General features: G+C 41.7%; 1 protein-coding gene and 1 pseudogene across 6 annotated transcripts in view; one reads left to right on the forward strand and one right to left on the reverse strand.

Annotated features, from left to right (window-relative positions):
* RUBCN (rubicon autophagy regulator) overlaps positions 1 to 23300 on the reverse strand; it is a 64228-nt gene that overhangs the window by 10234 nt on the left and 30694 nt on the right. For 2 of the 6 annotated variants that reach the window (XM_059920894.1, XM_059920895.1), the window contains exons 3-12: positions 20080 to 20163; positions 17749 to 17908; positions 17003 to 17109; positions 15803 to 15959; positions 14637 to 15170; positions 11048 to 11143; positions 10227 to 10342; positions 9320 to 9527; positions 8136 to 8237; positions 5515 to 5589 (exon numbers count right to left, since the gene is read on the reverse strand). In XM_059920894.1, the coding sequence (XP_059776877.1) occupies positions 5515 to 5589; positions 8136 to 8237; positions 9320 to 9527; positions 10227 to 10342; positions 11048 to 11143; positions 14637 to 15170; positions 15803 to 15959; positions 17003 to 17109; positions 17749 to 17908; positions 20080 to 20163 (1639 nt within the window). Of the gene's footprint in view, positions 1 to 5514; positions 5590 to 8135; positions 8238 to 9319; positions 9528 to 10226; positions 10343 to 11047; positions 11144 to 13204; positions 13250 to 14636; positions 15171 to 15802; positions 15960 to 17002; positions 17110 to 17748; positions 17909 to 20079; positions 20164 to 23300 lie in introns of all 6 variants that reach the window. The other 4 variants (XM_059920896.1, XM_059920898.1, XM_059920900.1 and 1 more) reach the window with 3 other exon arrangements.
* On the forward strand, positions 787 to 1661 carry LOC132365082 (endoplasmin-like; annotated as a pseudogene).

Here is a 23300-nt window from a genome sequence, read left to right on the forward strand (position 1 = left end):
CAAATAACAAATCCGATTTTATTTAACAAAGAAGTTCATGTATATCATATACTCTGTCTGAATTTGCGCCACTCAAATCCAGTTCCCAATACACTGCTAGTTCTGTATTCTATTCTAAATAGTGCTAGAAGAGAAAAAAATACTCTAGGCAACAGTAGACCTTCATAGACCATTGGGTTTGCAACGTTGATTTGAGTAACACTAAACTGCCTTGGATCATACCTAAGTCTTGCCTTGTCCTTAAAATCCTCAAAGAGCTTTTTGTACATAATAGGTTTCCAAAAAATACTTCCTAAATAAAAAATTGGCTGAAAGCAAAAAGCAAATTTCAGCCTGTTTAGGAGTGATAGAAAAGGAAAAACGAGACAAAAATCTTAGACAGATATCTTGAATAAAGAGCTAACCAACATGGTTACTTGAGGGCCAGGCTACTAAAGAAAACATGGCACGCCAGAGAGGAGAGGCGGTTGACAATTCATGGTTGCTGAAAACCGCTGTCTTCATAAAAACTATTCAGCAGTTCTTCAGCCTCATAGAGAGGAAGTCTTCTTTTCTTTGAGAGAAAAAATAACACTCTTTCCTCTTTGGAAAATAAAGTCAAGTCATAACTTTATCATGTTTCTTCTTTTTTACCAGAGATGCAGTGACGTCCTAGCTAATCATGAATATTTCCAAGAGTGCAGAAGACTACACGGGTTTGGAAGCGAGGATCTTACCCCAAGAGTGGAGAGGGAGAGGCAGCGCCCGATATCAAAAGGGACATGACACCTGTCACTGGTCAGTACCATGAAGGCCTTGTGGGTACTAGGCCTCTCTGTTGCATCCTGCTCACTCTCTAGTCAGTACAAGCAGATGATTAGGTTAACGTGGTTGGAACACTAGTTGAGGACCTGGATAAAAGTAGACCAGGGTCTAGGATAATAAAGGAGTAAAGAGACAGAAGAAAGCTACTCAACTGAATGGATTAAACGTACCCCAAATGAGAGCACTTGAGAAAGACGTCTGAGAAGCACTCCTTCCAAATGGAAGTTAACATAATTATGAAACTTTTTATCAATTCTTTAACAAGAACTGATTTCAAATGCTTCTGATGCTTTAGATAGGATAAGGCTATTACTACTGACTGGTAAAAGTTCAAAAATATAAAGACAAACAACAACAACAACAAAAATAATGACAGGTTATAAGAAGAATTTTTGCATGTCCAGACACCGGTATTGGGATGATCAGGGAAGAACTGGTTAAAACCTTGGTACGCTAGCAAAATCTGCACATTTTTAAACAAAATAAGTGAGGCACAAGAATAGTCAACTTCAGAATTTACTGGCCAATTTGATGTTGGTTTGCATCCTGTTTTCCTCTTAGTACATAAGGGGATACCCAACACACCCAGAAATCCAACTCTAATGAATGTTCTGTAACTGCTGACTCAAGAGGAAACACTTTAAAATGGAGAACCACAATTACTCTTGCCTTAGAAGGAGAAAACAATTTATTAAAAGAGGGAGGGTGGGGAGGAGCAACAGATTACCTTGAATTGGACATAATTTTAAAACTTTCCCAAAATATAGTTCATGAACTTTCCTCTTTATATATTGTGCCAGTTTTCAATTTATTGCCTTTCAGCTCCCAACCTGACCTTCTTTTTGTCTGCTCTGTGATAATGGAGCTGGACTTGAAAACACTGATCTTTTGCCAGCTGGCACAATGTTCAGCTTCGCCAGTAGAGGGCGCTGGAGGGACACTGGAGGAGGAAGGGGTTTGTCTGGCTGCTGGTGCGCTCCCGTAAGCGGACTCCTGTGGTGCAAGTGACTTTCCCCAGGGTAAGCATGGCTTCAGGAAGCTTTGCAGCAGAGCGCCACTGGTGGTACTTCTCATAAGCGGCTTCCCTTGGACCTCTGGGAAAGCTTCCGAGCCGGTGCCGCAGGCCTGGCCCCTCCCATGAACCACTTCCCCCAGCACCCCTTGAGTTCTGAGGCACAGCACCCCCTGGGGGCAGTCTCCTCCCGCACCCCAGAGAAGGTTTCCTGAAGAGGGCTGTTGGCATGGCACCCCTCATGGACAACATGCCCGGACATTCTCTCAGGGCAGTTCTGCACCTTCAGAGAACTCCACCATCCAGTGAGCAAGGAGGTCTGGATTGCAGCCTCGGGGTATGGCCCTCTTCTACATTTGTTCCTCCCCTGGGGGCTCTATCTCAGCCCTAGGGATGGTGACTGCTGCCTATATCTGCTATTCCTGTATTCGCTAGAGTTTTCTTTACTCCTTTTGAGCCAGTCTCCCATTACTTCAATCCCCCATCAGAGTTAATAATTCTTTATATTAAATTTTCACTATTCAAGTTATCATGTGGTTTCTGTCTCCTGACTGGACCCTGGCTAGGTACATAAATGCAGAGATTGAAATTCTAGAAGAAGGAGGATAAAGAAGAATTGATGAAGTTGTAGAGGGAAAGGATGAAGGGAGGAAAACAACAACAACAAAATCCTAAAACCAGAGAAGCTGAAAAGACTGTCTGGAATTGGGAGCCCATGAATGATATCATATCAATTTGGCAGACACCATCAGAAGATACAGATGAAGTGAAAGAAGCCAGACACAAAAGATCACATATTGTGTGACTGCATTTACATGAAATGTCCAGAAAAGACAAATCTATAGAGATATAAAGATTAGTGGTGGACCGGGGCTTGGGGTGGAAATGTAAATTAACTATAAATGGGCGTGAGGGATCTTACTGGGGTGACGAAGGTGTTCTGAAAGTAGATTACGGTGATGGTTGACAACTTGGTAAATTTACTCAAATTTAGTGAGTTGTACACTTAAAGTGGGTAGATTTTGAAGTCCAATTATTCCTCAGTAAAATTGTTTTTTAAAAAGGGAATAGATGTTAATGAATACAAAGCTTTCTATGAATAAGCTATGATCACAAGTTTACATCCACTTTACTGTGAGGAGGAAGTAACTTTCAAAACTATTTCCTTCATAAACACTCCTACCCCATAAGGTCTACTTGCTGAATTAGGATCTAAGAAAAATGATTACATTAAGCAAAGTATTACAATTATGCAGAGTAGTTATCATAGATGATGTCGATACTACGATGCTTAAGTAATTTTTCCATGGGTGTTATAGATTCTGATAACCTTCCTCTGATAGAATCCCAAGAGATTCTTCAATAGCATATATTACTTAAGGTGATCAAAAAGAAAAGCATCTGTAAGCCTCTGGACATGATCAAGAAGACTGCTAATGAGAAGTATACCGACACTTGTTAGAAAGAATTTGGTCCCCAGTAATAAACTTCATTAAAGACCAGAAACAAATGAAAAAGAACAGAAAGCAATAAAGAAACCTACAGTAGAGAAAGATGAATTGTAAAGTATGCTTTCAGAGAAAAACAAATACCGTATGCTAACACATATATATGGAATCTAAAAAAAAAAAAAATGGTCATGAAGAACCTAGGGGCAAGATGGGAATAAAGACGCAGACCTACTAGAGAATGGACTTGAGGACACGGGGAGGCGGAAGGGTAAGCTGGGACAAAGTGAGAGAGTGGCATGGACATATATACACTACCAAAGGTAAAACCGATAGCTAATGAGAAGCAGCTGCATAGCACAGGGAGATCAGCTCAGTGCTTTGTGACCACCTAGAGGGGTGGGACAGGGAGAGTGGGAGGGAGGGAGATGCAAGAAGGAAGAGATATGGGGATATATGTATATGTATAACTGATTCACTTTGTTATAAAGCAGAAACTAACACACCGTTGTAAAGCAATTATACTCAAATAAAGATGTTAAAAAAAAATTATGCTTTCATAATCGGGAATCTGTGTGTAGAAAGAAAGTCAAACAAGTCACTACTTTGGAGAGAGGGTTGTTCTGATTGCTTTCCCTCCAAGCCCTCAAAATGTGTTGGGATTGTGGATCATGAGAAAAAGTAGTACTTTAGTTGAAAAATATTTCATATTCTTGGTGTATAGAAAACGCTTTAAAGCTCCCAAAATGGGGGAAGAAAGGATACTAGGAAGACCAAATAAAAGTATGCCTTATGGTTAAAGCAGACTGACTATGCTCTAACCAAGAAGTACCTGACAGTCAGTAAATGCACATGCAAAGGATTCTGGTTGTAAACACATCAGAAGCCAGTTTAAAAGTGACTTAGGGGAATTCCCTAGCAGTCCAGTGGTTAGGACTCAGCGCTTTCACTGCCTGGGTTCGATCCCTGGTCAGGGAACTAAGATCCCTCAAGCCATGTGGCATGGCCAAAAAAAACCAAACTAAAAAAAAAAATGACTTATGATTGTTACTTCTCAAGCAAGAGAAGACTATGTTAGAATAAATTACAACAGTTCAGGAGTAAAGTAAAAGGTACCTAATTACTTTTATTTCTCTAAATCTTAATTTAATCTTATACATATAATTATTTCAAACTCTAGTGACTGACAATATTAACCGTTAAAATTAACTGTTAATTAAAATTTTAAATTAATAAAATAATTAACTATTAATCAAATTAATAAATGCCCTGAATTTTGTTGTTTGTGTGTTTTAAAGCCACTGTGAACAGAAAACTACTACTTTTAGTCAACTCCACCTACAGAAAGTCTACTTGTTTGGATCACAAAGCAGTTACTAAGGCCAAACATTTGCAGCAATAAATCCTAATTGTATACAAACTACCTAGAAGAGATAGCTTTCTGAAAGTTGGCTCTCAAATTCAAAACTCTAAAGAGACTCTAAGCTTCATACCATTCTATCGGACTTTTGCTGTCTGAATGTGTGGCAGTATTTAGCTATAGGTTTGAACTGTAATTTCTTCACCTGACCACTCCTTTCTAAACTGTCCACTATCTCCATCAGCCACAATGACCACTTAACCTAAAAGTATCACTGTAGAGAAGGATTAACAAGGATAATCTCAGTGAGGAGGATTGCTGGGGTCATATGAGGAAGAAGAAAATGAGTATCTGAAAAAATGGTACAAATGAACTTACTTAAAAAAAAAAATAGAGCCACAGATCTAGAAAACAAACTTACGGTTACTGGGGGGAAAGGGGGGGAGAGATAAATTGGGAGATTGGGATTGACATATACACAGTACTATATATAAAATAGATAACTAATAAGGACCTACTATATAGCACAGGGAACTCTACTCAATACTCTGTAATGACCTGTATGGAAAAAGAATCTAGAAAAGAGTGGATATATGTATATGTATAGCTGATTCACTTTGCTGTACAGCAGAACCTAACACTTTAAATCAACTATACTCGAAAAAAAATTTTTTTAATTAAAAAATAAAAAATAATAAAAGAAAGAAAGAAAGAAAGAAAATGAGTATCTAATTTGTTCCCAGTTAGCTTAAGTCCAGTTTTCCCCAGATAGTTCTCCAGACCCTATAGTCCTCATAACCCTGACAGGTATCACAGGTATGTACAAAAGCTGGTGCAAACATTCACACACATGCATGTATGAGCACACCCACGCTTCCAACACAGGCTACCTGAAAACAGCGAGGCCACTGACACTGAGAGTCCATTCTTTGGCATGTGAGTCAGGTTAGATCCTTCACTACCATCTGTGTAATAATGATTATAAAAGGGTGCCCTTTAGTATTCAGACAGGAAGTAAACTGATGAGAATGACAGTTCTATACCACATGTTCCTGGAATCAGGACTTGACTTTTGCTCCAAAAGATGGCACTGCTTTTAGAAACCTACATCCATAGTTAGGTTCTCACTTTGGCTTGGGAGACAGTTACTGCTGCCTCCCCAAACCAGCCTAGCCTTAAAGACCTCCTAAGGCAGTGGTTATCAACCAGGGAGGATTTTGTACCCCCTGCAGATATTTGGCAATGTCTGAAGACATTTTTGGTTGTCACAACTGGGGAGAAGGGCGGTATGCTACTGGCATCTAGTGGGTAGAGAAGCCAGGAATGATGCTTAACACTGTACAATACACAAGACAGTCTATCACAGCAAAGAAATATCTGGCCTAGAGGTTGAGAAGCCCTGCCCTAAGGTCTTTTCCTTTAAGGATTTCTGTCTGAACTGACTAGAGAGTTAGTTGATTAAACACCTCCTCTGGGGCCACAAATGCAGCAACAGTTTCCAACAGGAGTGCACCTCATGCCACCCCCAGGCAGGCTATTTCATATTTGGCTCCTTCCAGTCTGAACAACTCCCCCTGGCTCCTTGCTTTGCTGCAAGGAACAGACTTTATAGTCAAGTGGACTGTTCTACACTCAGTGAAGTAGCATGTTTTGGATTTACCTTAATATTACCCACATGAAATTCCAACTGCTGATCCTGAGAGGGCAGAGCCCTCCTATTTTCTTCTAATTTGGAGATCAAGTCAATCACAGACTGTGGTGTAATAAAAAAATATATATATTTGATCTCTGTCCAGTTTCTGGCACAGAGCTCCTATAACCTTTGGAATTTCCTGAGTGATAGGAATGTCTGTTATTCATAATGAGCCCCTTTCCATTATATCTGAGTTTACATTAATGAAATGACTCGTGGGGGCACCCAGGTAGCTTCAGGATGGGGTTGGCTGCCAGAAGAAAAAGCTACTTAGAAGATCAGAACTTTTAGCCCCACCTCAGGAACTCAGTTGCCACTGGCCAATGATGTAATCACTCATGCTTACTGAATGAACCTTGATAAAGATGAGGTTTGGAAGGGCTTCCTGGTTGGTGAACATATCGATATACTGGGAGAGTGGCACACTCTGACTCCATGGAGACGGAGGTTCCTGTGCTCAGGATACTTTGGGACCTTGTACCTCCTCTTCATGTGACTACTCATTTGTATCCTTTATAATAAACTGTAATCATAAGTATAGCGCTTCCCTGAGTTCTGTGAGTCATTCTAGTGAATTATCAAACGTGAGGAGGGAGTTGTGGGAACCCCTGGGTTGGTAGTTGGCCAGGGAGAAGTACAGGCATCCTGGGAACCCCATTGGCAGCTGGCATCTGAAGAGGAAGCCATCTCGTGGGACTGAATCCTAAATCTGTAGGGTCTGTGCTAACTCCAGGAATTAGTGTCAGAATTGAAATGTAGGACACTCAGTTGGTGTCAGAGAACTGGAGAACTGTTGGAAAACCACATACAAAGGAAAAAATGGAGTTTTAAGTGACCATCATTGTTATAAATAGAAATCAGATGCATTAAGGAGAACACAGAAGGAAGACTTCCTGGAGACCTGGAAAAATATGTGTAAAAATTGTATTTCTGAATGGGGAAGAAACTCAGCTACCATACCTGGAGCTGAATGGGTTCTCGAGATTGGTGTAAACAGGAAATCAGAGCCTCACGAAGTAAAAGATCTATTCATCATCATGTTACAATGGAGAACTAGACACAATTCATCTCTATAGTCTTGGTTCCAGCCATGGGGGAAGAACTTAAGTCCCTGAACTGTTTGGTTTTCCATCTGTTCATTTGTTGACTGCACTGATAGGAAGTTGAAGAAATTTATGATTTTCAGGAATGGATTAACCCATTAATCATGGGTTAACCTGATTTAACACAACTGCCTTTCCAGATAAGAGCCCCTCCCCTTCTCTAGGCAGAAGCTCACAACAAGAGTCTGTGATTCTGTTATGCAAATTAGCGCTGGTAGGACAGAAAATAAAGCTCCACTTTGTAAACTTGATTTTTTTTTCCCCCTTTTTGCTTTTTCCCTCCCAGTGACTCTTTCTGTCGTTTTCTCTTAGGATTATAATAAAGCTCCTTTTAAACACTTCGAGACAATTTCAGTTGTGTTATAGGACACAAGAGAATAGGATTCTAATTTCATGTAGATGTGGGCTAACTCTGGACTGCTAGTAGGAGGAATTAGAGTGAGAATCTGAGAGAAAGGTGCAACTGAGGAAGAAGCATCATGGTGACATCAATAGCCAGCCCACTCCAATGGAATACTTCCTTTTAGTGTTCTTTTCTGCTTAAATTTTAAATAGGTTTTGTTTTTAACAAGAGAAGTTATCCCTTACAACAGCCGACAACATACCATAATGAACCATAATAAAGACCCCCTGCTTAGGGAAAGCTTCTCAGCCTATGATTCCAAATTAAAAGAAACAGTTAATGAAAGTTCCCTTGAAAAGTGTTAATTCATACCTTGGATTTCAAATTCATCAACCTCATCAGCAGAGCCAGAGTCAGAGAACTGTGCTGAATCACGTGAACTGAACTGGGAGCTGCTGGAAGTGACCCGAAAGCCTGTTACATTAAAAAAAAAAAAAAAAGTAATAAATAGGACAGAAGAGGTCTCCTACTCTTTCTAGGGTCACAACAAAAGGGACCTGGTATGACTTGAACACAGAAGTAAAGAGAACCTTGGCTGGGAGTTATGCTGGGGAAATGGAAACTAGCTCTTCTTGCTAGTTTCCCCTTCTTGATTGATCCCCTAAAAAGTTTCATGTGAGCAGAAAGTACCACTCTCTGGAAAGTGAATCTGGAACCAGTGGCCTTAGTTCTCCTCATCTCAGAAACCTATTTTTTGGAAGATATTTCTGATATATATATATATATTTTTTTTTTGAAAATGGTAAATGCTAATTTTAATAACAAAAGTTGTACTAAATGTACATGAAAGTTAAATTAACACAGTATAAAAGAGAACAGCTTAAATAAACTGGGATTCACATATTACAATAGCAAAGTTAAGACCAAATGAACTGAAGACATGAACAGTTCTGAAAATTCTCTTTTCGGCCTACTTCCAAAAGAAATAGTCAGGCTTTTTTCCTGTACATAGTTTTGAGCTTTGTCTATACCATATATAGTAGAAAAACAAATTCTTTAGCAACCTAGAAACAGTTTATAAAACTCTTAAAGTTTAATTTTCTTTGCCAGACATGCCAATGTTAAAATGACAGCTATAAATTAAACCTATATAGACAATAGGTATAAGTAATATAGAACAAGTTAAGAATACTACACTTACCAGATTTTTCTTTTTAAAAATTACTGTACTTTCTTAGTTCCTGTGTGCTTTGCAATAGGAATAATAGGGACTTTGTTTTCTTAGAAAAGATAATAACATGTAAGAGTATAACACAAATAAGATAATTTATAATATTCATGTAGAGGTAGGAAATGGATGAGCTCTAGGATTCTGGTCTGGTAGAAAAAAAAAAAAATTAGAACAACATAGAAAATCTTTCTGACAGCAGAGGAACCCTTGGCTTGGGTATAACATCTCACATGAACATACGAAGACAAGAAAGAAAGCCCACGAGGTACTAAGTCTTATCCCGAAGCCTGAAGAAGCAAGAACAGGCGTTCACAGCCTCACTCACTTCCATACTCAGTCTCCTGGTACACAGGGAGCAGGTTCTTGGTGCGGATCTGCTGGCGACGAAGGCGGATCTTCTGCTTCAGTTCCTGGATCTCCCTGTCACTGTCCTCCTCCCCTTCCTCCTCTTCCAGGCACTGGCTCATCATGTTGCACTTCATCAGCTCAATGGCAGCAATCAAGGATTCTGAGATGCTGAAGTGGGCATTTTCCTGGGGAAGAAGAGCGCCAAAAAGGGGACACCTCACTGATTTACTCTTGGAAAGTAGCTTCCAGAACGTGCACTGCTTTCATTCAAAATGAAATGACCCAGGGGAAATGCACACTGCTCCTATAATGAAAGCTGATGGCCAGAAAACCTGTTGTACATTCTCTTTGCTCCCGTATCTGGCCATGCCTGGCCTTCCTGTCCCACTTTCCACATAAAAATATGACAGAGAAGAGGTCAGGTCTTTCCTAAAACCATACACTTATATACAAAATATTAAGGTAAATGTGATGTCTCAAGATAAAGTGCTTTGTAAGCTATAAAATGCTACAGGGACATTATTTATCACATATCTGAGCCTTAGAACAAAATATAGAAGTTGATTCTGGAGACAGTCTTTACCTAAGGTTCCAGGGTCAAGGAAACAGTAATCATGTGACTAAAATTCAATGTTTCTCTGTCCAGGGTAGCTTCTAAGACAAAATCTGTAATATCTTTGAACTCAGTGAGGCGCACAGGCTCCCAGAAGAGTTTTCCAGAGATAGAACTTGTTGAGCTTATCTTTACTGTGACTTACCTGTATTGTAGTCTACACCCATGTTATTGCTGTGTACCCAAAACCTCTTTAGGACAAATGGCACCGTAGCCCTCAGACCAGATCTCCCAACTCATGGGAGTTTCAGTGGCTCCTTAGAGTCCTCACCTTTTCCAGGTCTGCACAGCTGCCAAAGTCTTGCTCAGACAGGTAGCTGATGAGGGACTGTCCCTCTGATGGTCTTCGGAACATGCCTTCTCCTGAGCACAGGTACTGACTGCCCTCTGTGGGAAAATGGAATGTGGAAGTGAAAAGCACTGCTTTGAAAAGCAAATCTTCTTTACAGACAAGCTTCTTTAAGAAGCCTGATGATTTTAACACTAAAGATGCTCCCAAGTCTTCCCGGATAACAGGTTGGAAAGATGTCTACCTTCTACAGGAATTTCTCTGAATCTCGGAATCCCAGAGCACTAAGCCCCTGGGTCAGAGAATGGTGGAATAAATGGAGAGAGCCAGGAGACAACCCTTTGACCACCTAAGTTTAAAGATGACATACTCATCCTCCTACCCACAAACAAAGAAACCAAAAAACCTGTGCCGTGAGTCAGACAAGGAAAGAAATGGCTCTCCCTGTGGATGATTTCCATGTGGAGCCTATCTTCGGTAATTAAGCCTAGACACTCAAAGGCCTCTTTTCAAGGTCTCTCTCACCCACTCAGAGAGCCATTCCAGCTGGCTCACCAGACATTCACGGTGATAACACCCACAGCACGAGACAGTGGGACCGCTAAGGCAGAGAGGAGCAAGAAAAATGGCGGGGTAGTGTGATTTCTGGCACAGGGGTTGAAAATAATGAAAGGGAGGGTGAGACTGTATGGTGTGTACCCTCCACAGAGCTAAGATGAGCTACACAGCTCAGAGTGTGGCAGGCATTGGGGGAGCAGAGCAAAGACACGATTGCAGCACTGGCCTTCCTAGTACTCACTTACCATACTCCATGTACAGAGAGCTGGGTGTGCTGACTTCACTGCTTTGACCAGAGTAGGACAAGGGGCCTCTCAACTTCGACTTATCACTGCAGGATTCTAGTGTCAGTGGCCGCCAGGGAGCAAAAACACACATACGAGGTGAGCGACACATACATTCCCAACTTTGGAGTTTCAGTATTTAACTGCTCCCATTCCCAATGCCCTCCCGAACAGGAGAGAGGTGGCACACCAACAGGGAACAGTCCAAGAATGCAGGAACACATGGAGGAAGGGAGGTGGGAAGTCGGTATATTCTAAGGGGAAAAGGGAAAACATGACCTGGAATGCGGCAACACAGAGGTGAAAAAGAATCAAATCAAAGTGGATTCATGAATTTAGTTCTCCCTTCTTCCATCTTCTTACCAAATGTTCCAGGAATATCAGCCAATTTCTACCCTCTTGACAAACCAGTTTAGAAAACAGTCCTCACATGGAGACAAGCACACTGAAACTTTTCTGATACCTTGACACTAGACTTTAAAACAATATCAGAAGGGTTAAACTCACTAAAGAAACACTAGGATATGGCCTCTCTTGAACCTGAAATGTAAATTTGTCATACCTACAAATTTAACCCACTTCTGAACTAGCAGAACAAAATAACACCCAGCAATGTCCTTAAAAGAAGCATCAAGACAGTGTTAGAGAAGCCAAGGATGATGGCCTTGTAACCAAAGGGCTCAGCCACAGGGCTGTAGACCCAGCCTTCCTGGGGAAGGAAGGGAGAGGTTTCATGAGAAGCCTGGCCAAGTAGGAAGTGTCTGGGTAGCAGTTTTCAAGGAACATTGAGAGTGGAGGAATAGCAGCAGGCATGGTTCACAGGAAATGGAAACTGATATTCTCCAAAGGGAAACACGAAATTCCCAGTGCCACAGAAGGAAGAGCAGGCAGCAAAGCAGGTGGGTGCCTGAGAAATGAACAGGATGCGCCGGGAGAACTAATGATTGAGCAGCATCCAACCCATTTCCTTGACAGATGGTGCCAATTTGTCAGCTGCTCCTCTCACAAAAAATGCTACTACGTGGTAAGTGATAACTCTGTGTTCCCTTGGTGGTCCTGGCAGTGGGCTCTGCTCCTCACTACAAACCAGCCGTCACCATGACGCCTTGGTAAGAAACCATGATTTGGAGGCAACCTTTGAGGTCCCCAGTCAAACTCAGTGCACAACACAAACTCCAACACCAGAACCTTATTCTTTTACAGCACGAAAAGGCCATCCAGCCTTTGCTCACTGAGCTCACTACCTCCTGATGCTGCCCATTCAACTGATCAGCTCTAATTCTTAGAATTTCCTCATACTGACTTGAAATCTGTCGTCTTACAATTTCTTATCTCCTTAAGAACAACAACACTCTTCTAAACGAAGGTCTCGCAGACTTCAACCTCTTTGCCAAGCTAACATACCCAGTGGCTTCACCCATTACCAGGAGGCCATAGTTTTCAGTTCTCCCTTACCACTCCGTCTTGCAGACACGTTCTAGCATCAATATCTCCATGCATGATGTACCCAGAATGTAACACAATATGCAGTTTGAACACCACTGTGAAACCCAAAGAAACAGACTTAAGTCAATAGAAAAACCTTGTGCAATGGCTGGAATGAGGGGGTGGGGGAGAAATTTACAGGGAAAGGAAGACAGGTGTAAGAAAAAGGAAACAGGGGACTCCAGGAGAGGCAAAAACATGCACTCACATCCAAGACCACAGAAAGAGGAGAAAACACATTCTGGTGTTAAATCATGGAAAATAAAGTAATTTGTAGTAAGTACTCAGTTATATGAAAAATTCTGCCCCTGATTCATCATGATGTCTTAGACAAACAGCAGACCTCAGGTTCATCTTTGGGCAATACAGGCTTGACAAGTCTTGATTCTATCTCCTGGATGCTGTTGAGAGACTGAATGAGGCATTTGGAAGTCGCGGGCAAAAAACGTATCATGCAAAACAATGGTATTATTTTACCAACAGGTCTAAGCATAACTACAGGACCAGGCCAGCCAGACTTGATTTGACACCAGAATGGAAAAGGAAGTTCGAAACTAAGCAAGATGGTCACAGAGGAACACAAGGAGGTGGGGGCGGGGGCTGGACAGAGAGGAGGAGGACTGGCTCCCAAACCTGCAATGGGATCTTCAACTATAATGGTGATACTCCTGGGGCCTCCTGTATGTAGACAGACAGGTGCAGAGGAAAGTCCAGAACACGAGAATAGACAGAGTGAGAAAAAGAGCATCTTCTTAACTAGCAAAGGTTGGGGCTTAACTCCTGAGAGGGAACCCTAGCACAGAGGGAAAGATGACTCGTACGAGAAGCTGCACATGACCAACACTCCCTCAGATCCTTCTGCTTAGGTTTTCTCTGGCTCCCTTTTCCAATGCAGGTTACCGCAGTTTCTGGAATCCGCATGGATGCAAGAATGGGGGCAGGGAAGTTTTACATGCTCAAACACCAGTAGCCTGGAGTACAGCAGACACCAGGTCTGCTCCAGATGTGAAGTAAGGGTCTAACCCAAGCACTCTTCACATCTACGAAGGCTCATGGGAAGACAGGCTTTGATTGGCGATTTTTTTTCTAACGAGTTCCAATGAGCCAAACCACATTCTTGAGGGGAAAACAGAGACAAAAGTTTGCAATTCAGAAGTTTCAGATGAAGGCCTTAGCTCTCACCTTTTAGAAATTACAAAGAGAAATCAATAGCAGCTCTAGTTGTAAAAGGAAATCTTCCTTTTTTGCTCTTAATTTTTTATACTTTACTTTTATATTTTATTTCTGAGGCTTTTCCACCCAGAACTGGCCTTGAGCACAAACTGGCCTTCCACTTGCTTTTATGGAGATGCTCTTACGAATGAAACCCAACCAAAGCCTGCCAGACACCAACAACCTAGGAAAGATGATAGTGGGGAAATGGCAAAAGCAATGACACCACCTTGGCCATGCCTAAGGTGCTCTCTGCTAGCAGCTGGTGTCTGTGTGAAGGAGGTCCTAGTAGCCAAGGCCTCCTTACCCGACTGCCTTTCAACCTGAATTAGTGATGGAGCAGTCAACCCCACTTACTTGTTTACTAGGTCCCATCACTCCATACTCACTACATCTCTAGTGTTAATAAGGAAACCCTAACATCAGTTTGCCTCCCTCTTATTGTTATTATATCCTGACCAAACTTCTCCAGAATCACAGGAAGGGAAGGAATTTAACAGGATTATTTTTAAAGCTCATTAGTACTTTCCCTCTGTCTGAGAGATGCATTTAAAACTCGGACTGTGATTAGTCACACTATCCTCTTGTGCTAAAGAACTAGTGAAAGAATCCAGGAAAGCATTTACTATTTAGCAACGTATAAAGGAACAAACATAAATATTCTCAGAGAGATTTCTTAGGTATCCACATTATATTACAAACTTCTCTTTTTCATTATAAGCAATATACTCTTCATATCATCAGAAACATAACTTCTCTTTCTGCCATCTGAAGACCCTTAAGAACAAACTCTCCCTTCCACCTGAAATTCAGGAGGCCGCCTTACTGACTACGGGCTGGTGGTTATCATTACCTGGGGCTCCTCTGGAGGAAATGTTGGTATCCGAATGGGAGCGAGTATGGCTCTTCTTTGTTCCACCGGTGACAGTGAGTGTTTGCCCCTCTGAGAAGCTAGACCTGCGAAGGACATTGGACAACTGGCTCTTCCCACCTCCCTCTTGGTCCCCTAGAGAGGAAGCAGCAGAATCTGGCTTCTGGGAGCTGCTGGAGGAGAACAAATTGGAGCTGTTGCTCTCAGCATTGCTGCTGCGACTCTGACAGCTGGCGGTCCGGCCTCGGGGGTCCTGGTTGCCAATGGCCAAGTACTCAGGCCCCTCACTGGCATCACTTGGGGAATCATTCTGGCTGCTAACCCAGGGTGCTTCTAAGGGGCTGGTCAGAGTGCTGGAGCTCATCTCATTTGGGGTCGAGGGGGAGTCCCCGGCTAATGCAGAGATTGGAAGCAGAGGGGCTTGGACGGTTTGATCCTCTGCTGGCGAGACATGTCCTCTGCTTTCTTGAGGTTTCTGGCATGGGCCACAGAGTGAAAAGGAAGTAGATCTTCTTTCTAGGATATAAAAAGAAAGGGAAAGGAAAGGTGAGCTGGAAGCCTTTGGTACCTGTGAAGGGCTTCTCCACAACTAAGAACCAAACTCCCTATTGTTACTTGGTGCCCAGGACACACAGTGTCACGTCAGAAAAGGCTAAATCATTCAATGTAAGTAAAAAATTACTTAGAAGCAGCTAAGCCAAAAGCATAAGCTCTTGGGACAGTGGCTTCATTGCTTATTAGTATGCATTCCCCATCTGTAACATGAGCAATAATAATAACACCTACCTCGTAGGACTGTTTTGAGGATCAAACAAGATAATATATACAAATTGATTACAACAGAGCCTGGCACATGGCAGGCACTGAATAAATGTTAGCTATTATTATTGAAATGCCTTCTGGCAATGTGGGTTAGAAACCCAGGGGAAACTAAACACATCTCTTGCCTCTGTTACTTTAATGATTCTACTGAATTATCTTAGGCTAGTTGCTATATACCTCTTTAAGATTTCCATATTAAGACATGAAGTTTGGCAAATTGCATCAACCCAAGGCTCCATCTATAGCCAGCCTGTGAGCACTCACTAAGTCCTCTGCTTTCCAGGCCTGGGGATACATGTCTTGACTACCCCTTGCTGCCCCCATACCTGAGCCATGGTGGGGTGTGGATTGGTGGAGGCTAGAGAAGGACCCAAAGTAGGAATGCTGAGCATAACTGGTTGAAGGGGTGTATGCGGAACCGGGCAGAGCTGTCAGGCTCTGGCTCTTTGTCACCAGCAGCGGGCTCTCATGCTTTCTGGCAAACTACAAAAAAAACACGTGTCAGAGTCAAGGATAGAGGCCCTCAGAAGAGGAGCACTTAGCACTACAGAAATGCTGGTAGGAACTGGCCTTTGGCAGCAGGTGTGAACTGCAGCCAGGGCCAATAGATACAGCATAGGTATCCTCTATTAGAGCACACACCTTTGAGACTTCAAAGTCCTGCCATACACCACAGCTTCTGCACTGGAATCCTAGGTGGTCAGACCAGGAATGCTTATCATGGAGGCAGTACAGCAAAGTGCTTAAGACTATGCACTCAGAAGTCAGATACGCTGGGGCTCAAATCCAGGCCCTATCACTTACAAGTTATTTGGTCCAAACTTTGGGCAAGTGACTTATCTACTCTGTCCCTCAGTGGCCACCTTTATAAAATGAGATTAATGCGTACTTTATAGAGTTCTGAGGATTAAATTAGATGATGCATGTACTGAGCATAGCACCATCATTGGCACGTAGAAAGTATTCAACTGATGGTAAGCAAGAATTGAAACTGAAAAGCCAGGAGACATAGGGGATCCCTCACAAAAGAAATAGGGATTGTGATTCCTTTCTAGTGGAGGCACTGATATTAGTGACGGGATGAGTGAATTAGAGAGTTAATAATAAGCAACATAAAACAACAAAATTTTCTTGGACAAAAATGATCCTGTGTAACATCAGGCCACACTACGTCTGACACCCTATCTATAGTCAGCCTGACTCAAAATCATCCCTCCTCTCCCTAGCATTTTATCAAGCCTGCCCTTAAGGAGGTGCTTACTCAGACTACAGATTTTTTTAAGGATTTAAAAAAATAGACACCTCCCTCCTCAAATAGACTTAAGCTTACTTACAAATAGACATTTTACTTCAATAGGTACTTAATGGTACCTCCTCTTCTAAGATTTTTTGTTTTTCTTTTTGTTTTTAATGAAAGCCTTTCAGTTCACAATTGCCTAAGTGAAGTAGTTTGCTACATACGGTTACATCATGGTGAGGTCTAGGAGGCCAGAACATAGACACAGATAATTCTTTGGCCACTTTACCATAGATGCATCAATCTGAGCCAGGAGACGAGGGTTGTTCTGTTCCACTGCTTCTAGGCATTGGAGCATGGCCGTGACATGGGAGTCGCTTAGCAGGAAAGCAGTATCTGGGGAGAGAAAACTGCCGCAATGATGGAGCCCATTAGGGAGAACTTCAGCCTCCCTGTATGGCCCTGGGAGAAGCTCAGGGAAGGGAAGAGGGAAAAGGCAAAGATGACTTGAGGAGAATCATACCACTGTGGACAGAGGGGAACTAGGGACAAATAAAGTACAGAAGAGGCTAAATCATGTGCAGTATAGCAGAGGCCATGACAAGAGGCTTCAAAATCAGAAAGACCCAGATTTGAACTCTGGCTCTGGGTGACTTTGGCCAAGTCACCTAACCTCCTTGAGCTCTTCCCTGATTGGAAAACAGGGGTATCAATACCCAACTCTCAGGGCTGCTGTTAGGTATATATGTATAAAAAATATATAACAGTGATTGGAACATAGGAAACTCTCAGTAAATAGTAGTTACTCTTACTGATTTGCGTATATGGGAGTAGGGAAATACCTCAGCATAAAGCTTGACTGCATTTTACATAGCAGGTTAGAGAGAAGACTAGATACGTGTTTCTGATTAGAATCTCTATGGCATCAAGTAAAAGTATGAGACCCTGGGGTAACAGTGGGTCTATAAAGGAAGAGTAAAGTAGAAGAGAATGAGGAAGTACATGACCAGTACTGGCTATGTGACCTCTACCCACCTGTGTAGAATTTTCTGATATACTGTCTATCCCCCAGCAGAGGTCGGAGCTGGGCTGAGAGACAGTGGCACTGCAAGCTATGCTGCAGCCACAGCTCCGCAACGGCACGCTCACTCATGCCATCAGTGCTGCTCTGGCCATTCTCCTGCAAGTTGATGAACTAGGAGGCAAAGAAGCATGAGTCAAAATATACATCCAGGGCTTCCCTGGTGGCGCAGTGGTTAAGAATCCGCCTGCCAATGCAGGGGACATGGGTTCAAGCCCTGGTCCGGGAAGATCCCACATGCCGTGGAGCAACTAAGCCCGTGTGCCACAACTACCGAGCCTGTGCTCTAGAGCCCGCGAACCACAACTACTGAGCCCATGTGCTACAACTACTGAAGCCCGCACACCTAGAGCCTGTGCTCCGCAACAAGAGAAGCCACCGCAATGAGAAGCCCGCACACCACAGCAAAGAATAGCCCCCACTTGCCGCAACTAGAGAAAGCCCACGTGCAGCAACGAAGATCCAACGCAGCCAAAAATAAATGAATTAATTTAAAAAATATATACTTCCTGGTAAATCCAGCAAGATTGAGGCCTAATGACCTGAGAACTAAATTGAGACAGGTAAGAGGAGGTAATCAGAGATATTTGCCCTCCAGCTAACATCTACAGGTTATAGAGGGAGGAGAGGGAAGGAAGGGATTAAGGGCTCCGCTGCTGGTTTGGGCCACTAGAAAGGGCCTAAGCAGTTAAAACGTGATATGCAGCTCCTGGAAAGGACAAAGCTGCTGCGTCTGTCTCTTTATGTTGTAACTCCAAAGAGGCATCTATTCTCGGGGTATTCAGAGGAAGAATGAACTTGACATCTCGGCTTCTCTCACAGAGTCCTCTATTTCAGGTAGCCTCCAGAAAAGAATGCAAGAAAAACCTGGGGTAAAAAAATCTCGGAAAAATGCCCCCAAACATTCTTCACCAAAGAGAAATCAGCTGAGCACGTCTTGTTGGCTCTCGCCACAGCATTTCTCTATTTGGAACTTCCTTCTATTGGCTGTTTCTAAAAGCCAGGTCTCATAGTTCAGGATCACTGCAAAAAAATGTACGGATGGCAATTTCAGGCAGCTTCTAAGAGGAAATGACTACAACAATATATTTTATTTTATTTTTAAAAATTATTTATTTATTTATGGCTGCATTGGGTCTTTGTTGCTGCGCTCAGGCTTTCTCTAGTTGTGACAAGCAGTGACTACTCTTTGTTGCAGTGCACGGGCTTCTCATTGCGGTGGCTCCTCTTGTTGAGAAGCACAGGCTCTAGGTGCGCAGGCTTCAGTAGTTGTGTCACATGGGCTCAGCAGTTGTGGCACATGGGCTTAGTTGCTCCGTGGCATATGGGATCTTCCTGCACCAGGGCTCGAAACTGTGTCACCTGCATTGGCAGGCAGATTCTTAACCACAGCACCACCAGGGAAGTCCCACGATATATTTTAGAGAAAAAAGTTAGAGGGGGGTTTGGTGGGAAAAATAAAGTGATAAGGACAAAAAAATCCATGTAAGAAAATCACTGGGCTCTGGCCTTTTTTCACAAAAAAGGCCAGAGTGACACCTTGTGATTTGGTTCCCTGATCATTTAAAAATAGGTTACTTTTCCGGACATCACCTTGGCAATGAATCTGGCAGTGGGTGTGATATACATGAAACAAGACTGGTCATGAATCAATAAGTATTGAAGATGGGTGATACTTTTGGGTTCATTACACTCTTCTAATTTTGAATGTATTTGAAAATTTCCATAGGCAAGGGTTAAATAAATAAATACAAAAATTTGGCTGTGATTGATGTGGAACTAGCTGTGTAACTCTGGCCAAGTCACCTAACCTCCTGGAGCGCTGTGTCTCTGGTTGGGAATCAGGGGTATTATGCTGAGCTGAGAGGACGGAAGAGTACAGTGCTACTCTACTCTCCAGTGCTGTTGGGAACATGTTAGGCTCCATTTGACACTGGTCTCCAGAAACCTCACATTTTTTTTCTATTTGGTGCATCCTCTTCTCCTTAAACAGTCATCAGCATATCAGTCCTACTTACCCCCAGCCATTCAGGAAACTTCTTGCCATTTGCCCTAGATTTTGAAAAGCTTCACTCTGGTCCCATATTTGCAAATCTTTTGAAAATAACAAAACTTTCTCAGGTCTTCCCCAGAGCAGGGAAAGTGGCCTAGAGCAATGGGTGTGCAAAGCTTATTTTTTAAAGTAAATCATCCTCCCCTCCAAATCAGTCCTACAGGGATAATTTCCTCTCCTTAGTTAATAGGAAACTTGTGGTTAAAGCCTTGTGGTTACCTTCACCTCTTACCTTCTCTACATGAAGGGCTGAGTGGGGACTAAGCCAGCGGATGTCTTTCACAAACTGCCAGTAATCAGTCTGGCGGCAATACACCTGTTTCGGGGACAGAAGGTAAACACATTGTTACCATTTTGGACCACATCTAGTTCTCGTACTGACATTCAAAGAGAGGAAAAAGAAAAGCCTAACCTTGGGACTTCCCTGGCGGTCCAGTGGTTAAGACTTCACACACTTCCAATGCAGGGGGCGTGGGTTCGATCCCTGGTCAGGGAACTAAGATCCCACATGCCATGCGGCATGGCCAAAAAAAAAAAAAAAAAAAGCAAAGCCTAACCTTCCCTTTCCTCAACAAAGGTTCTCGGCAGCAATAAAAGGAATACATACAGATGTTCACCCTTTTAAAGAATAATTGTTAAAAATTATTTTAATTGTTCTTTTGAGGAGGTAATACATGCATATGATATAGAAGGCTATATAGTTGACCATTGAACAACACGGGTTTGAATGGTGGGTCCTCTTATAAGTGGATTTTTAAAATAAATATATTGGAAAATTTATTGGAGATTTGCAACAATTTGAAAATAACTTGCAGATGAACTGCATAGCCTAGAAATATTGAAAAAATTAGGAAAGTTAGAGATCTCATGAATGCATAAAATATAGGTAGATGTTATCTTATTTTATCATTTACTACCATAAAATATATACAAACCTATTATAAAAAGTTAAAGTTTATCAAAACTTACACACACAAACACTTATGGACCATAGATGGTGCCATGTGCAGTCAAGAGAAATATAAACAAACGTTAAGAAGCAGTATTAAATAATTGCATAAAATTAACTGTAGTTAATTTTATGCAATTATATACTACTATAATAATTTTGTAGCCATCTCCTGTTGTTATTGTTGTGAGCTCAAGTGTTGTGAGTGTCCACTCAAAATGCCGTGTGACACTAGTCATCTCTGTATGAGCAGTTCGTCTCTCCAGTAAATTACATACTGCAGTAAAAAGTGACCTTTCCCAGCTCTTGTGTATTTTCCATTGTGTTTAGTGTAATACCAAAGACCCTGAATAACACCAGGGGACCCATACGAAGTGCTACTAGTGATGGTGGCAGTGCTCCCAAGAAGCAGAGAGAAGTCATGACATTATAAGAAAAAGCTGAATTGCTTGATATGCACCGTAGATTGAGGCCTGCAGCTGCAGTTACCCACCATTTCAAGATAAGTGAATCCAGTGTAAGGACCATGGTAAAAAAAGAAAAGGAAATTCGTGAAGCTGTGCCTGCAGCTACTCCAGCAGGCACAAAAACCTTGTACTTTTTGAGAAATACCTTTTAATCTCATATTGAAAAATTCAGCTTTTATGTGGGTACAGGATTGCTATAGGGAAGGCATACCTATGGACTCTAACATGATTCAAGAAAAAGCAAAGTCATTATGTGACAACTGAAAGCAAAAAGAAGGTGGAGGATCTAAAGCTAGGGAATCCCTATTCTGGTGAAAAAATGCCACAAAGGACATTTACTAGTAAGGAAGAGAAGGGAGCACCAGGATTTAAGAAGGAAGGGACAGGCTTACTCCACTGTTTTGTGCAAATGCAGTCGGGTTTATGATCAGAATTGCCCTTATCTATGAAGCTGCTAATCCTCAAGCCTTGAAGGGAAAAGATAAACACCAGCTGCCAGTCTTTTGGTCGTACAACGAGAAGGCCCAGACAACAAGAACCCTTTTTCTGGATTGGTTCCATCAATGCTTTGTCCCTGAAGTCAGGAAATACCTTGCCAGTAATGCAATAAGACAAAAAAAAAAAAAAAAAAAGGGAAATAAAAGGAATACAGATTGGGAAGGAAGAAATAAAACTGTCTTTGTTCACACATGACATGGTTGTCTATGTAGAAAATTCGAAAGAATCAACAACAAAAAAATTCCTGGAACTAGTAAGTGTTATTATAGCAAGGTCACAGGATATATGGTTAATATATAAAAGTCAACTGCTTTCCTATATACCAGCAATGAACAAGTGGAATTTGAAATTAAAAACACAATAATACCATACACATTAGTACCGCCCAAACTGAAATACTTAGGTATAAATCTAACAAAATATATACAAGATCTCTATGATGAAAACTATAAAACTTTGCTGAAAGCTATTAAAGAACTAAGTTTCAGAGATAACCCATGTTCATGGATATGAAGACTCAATATTGTCAAGATGTCAGTTCTTCCCAACTTGATGTATAGATTCAATGCAATCTGATTCAAAATCCTAGCAAGTTATTTTGTAGATATCCACAAACTATTCTAAAGTTTATATGGAGAGGGAAAAGACCCAGAATAGCCAATCAATACTGAAGGAGAAGAACAATGTTTTTCTTCAAAAAGGACTGACACTATCTGACTTCAAGACTTACTATAAAGCTACAGTAATAAAGACAGCATGGTATTGGCAAAAGAGCAGACAGAAAGATCAGTGAAACAGACTAGAGAGCCCCAAAACAGACCAATGTAAATATAGTCAACTGATCTTTGACAAAGGAGCAAAAGGCAATACAATGGAGCAAAGATAGTCTTTTCAACAAATGGTGCTGAAACACTGGACAACACTTATACCCATCACAAAAATTAACTCAAAATGAATCACAGACCTAAATGTAAAATGGAGAACTATAACCCTCCAAGAAGATAACATAGGAGAAAACCTATATTGGGTATGGTGGTGACTTTTTAGATACAAGACCAAAGGCATGATCCATCAAAGAAAGAACTGGTAAGCTGGATTTCATTAAAATTTAAAACTTCTGCTTTCTGACAGACAATGTCAAGAGAATGAGAAGATAAGCCACAGACTGGGAGAAAATATTTGCAGAAGACAAAACTGATACAGGATTGTTATCCAAAATATACAAAGGACTCTTAAAAGTTAACAATAAGAAAACAAGCAATCCAATTTAAAAAATGGGCCTTAACAGACAATTCACCAAAGAAGATATACAGATGACAAATAAGCATGTGAAAAAATGCACCACATCATATGTCATCAGGGAAATGCAAATTAAAACAACACAATACACATCTATTAAATTGGTCCAAAGGGGAGGAAGAAAAAAAGGAATGGCCCAAATCCAGAACAATGCCTATATCAAATGCTGGTGAGAATGTGGAGCAACAGGAACTCTCATTCATTGCTAGTGGCAATGCAAAATAGTATGGCCACTTTGGA

This window comes from Balaenoptera ricei, chromosome 4, assembly GCF_028023285.1.
Source record: "Balaenoptera ricei isolate mBalRic1 chromosome 4, mBalRic1.hap2, whole genome shotgun sequence".
In the NCBI taxonomy this organism is placed as follows: Eukaryota; Metazoa; Chordata; class Mammalia; order Artiodactyla; family Balaenopteridae; genus Balaenoptera; species Balaenoptera ricei.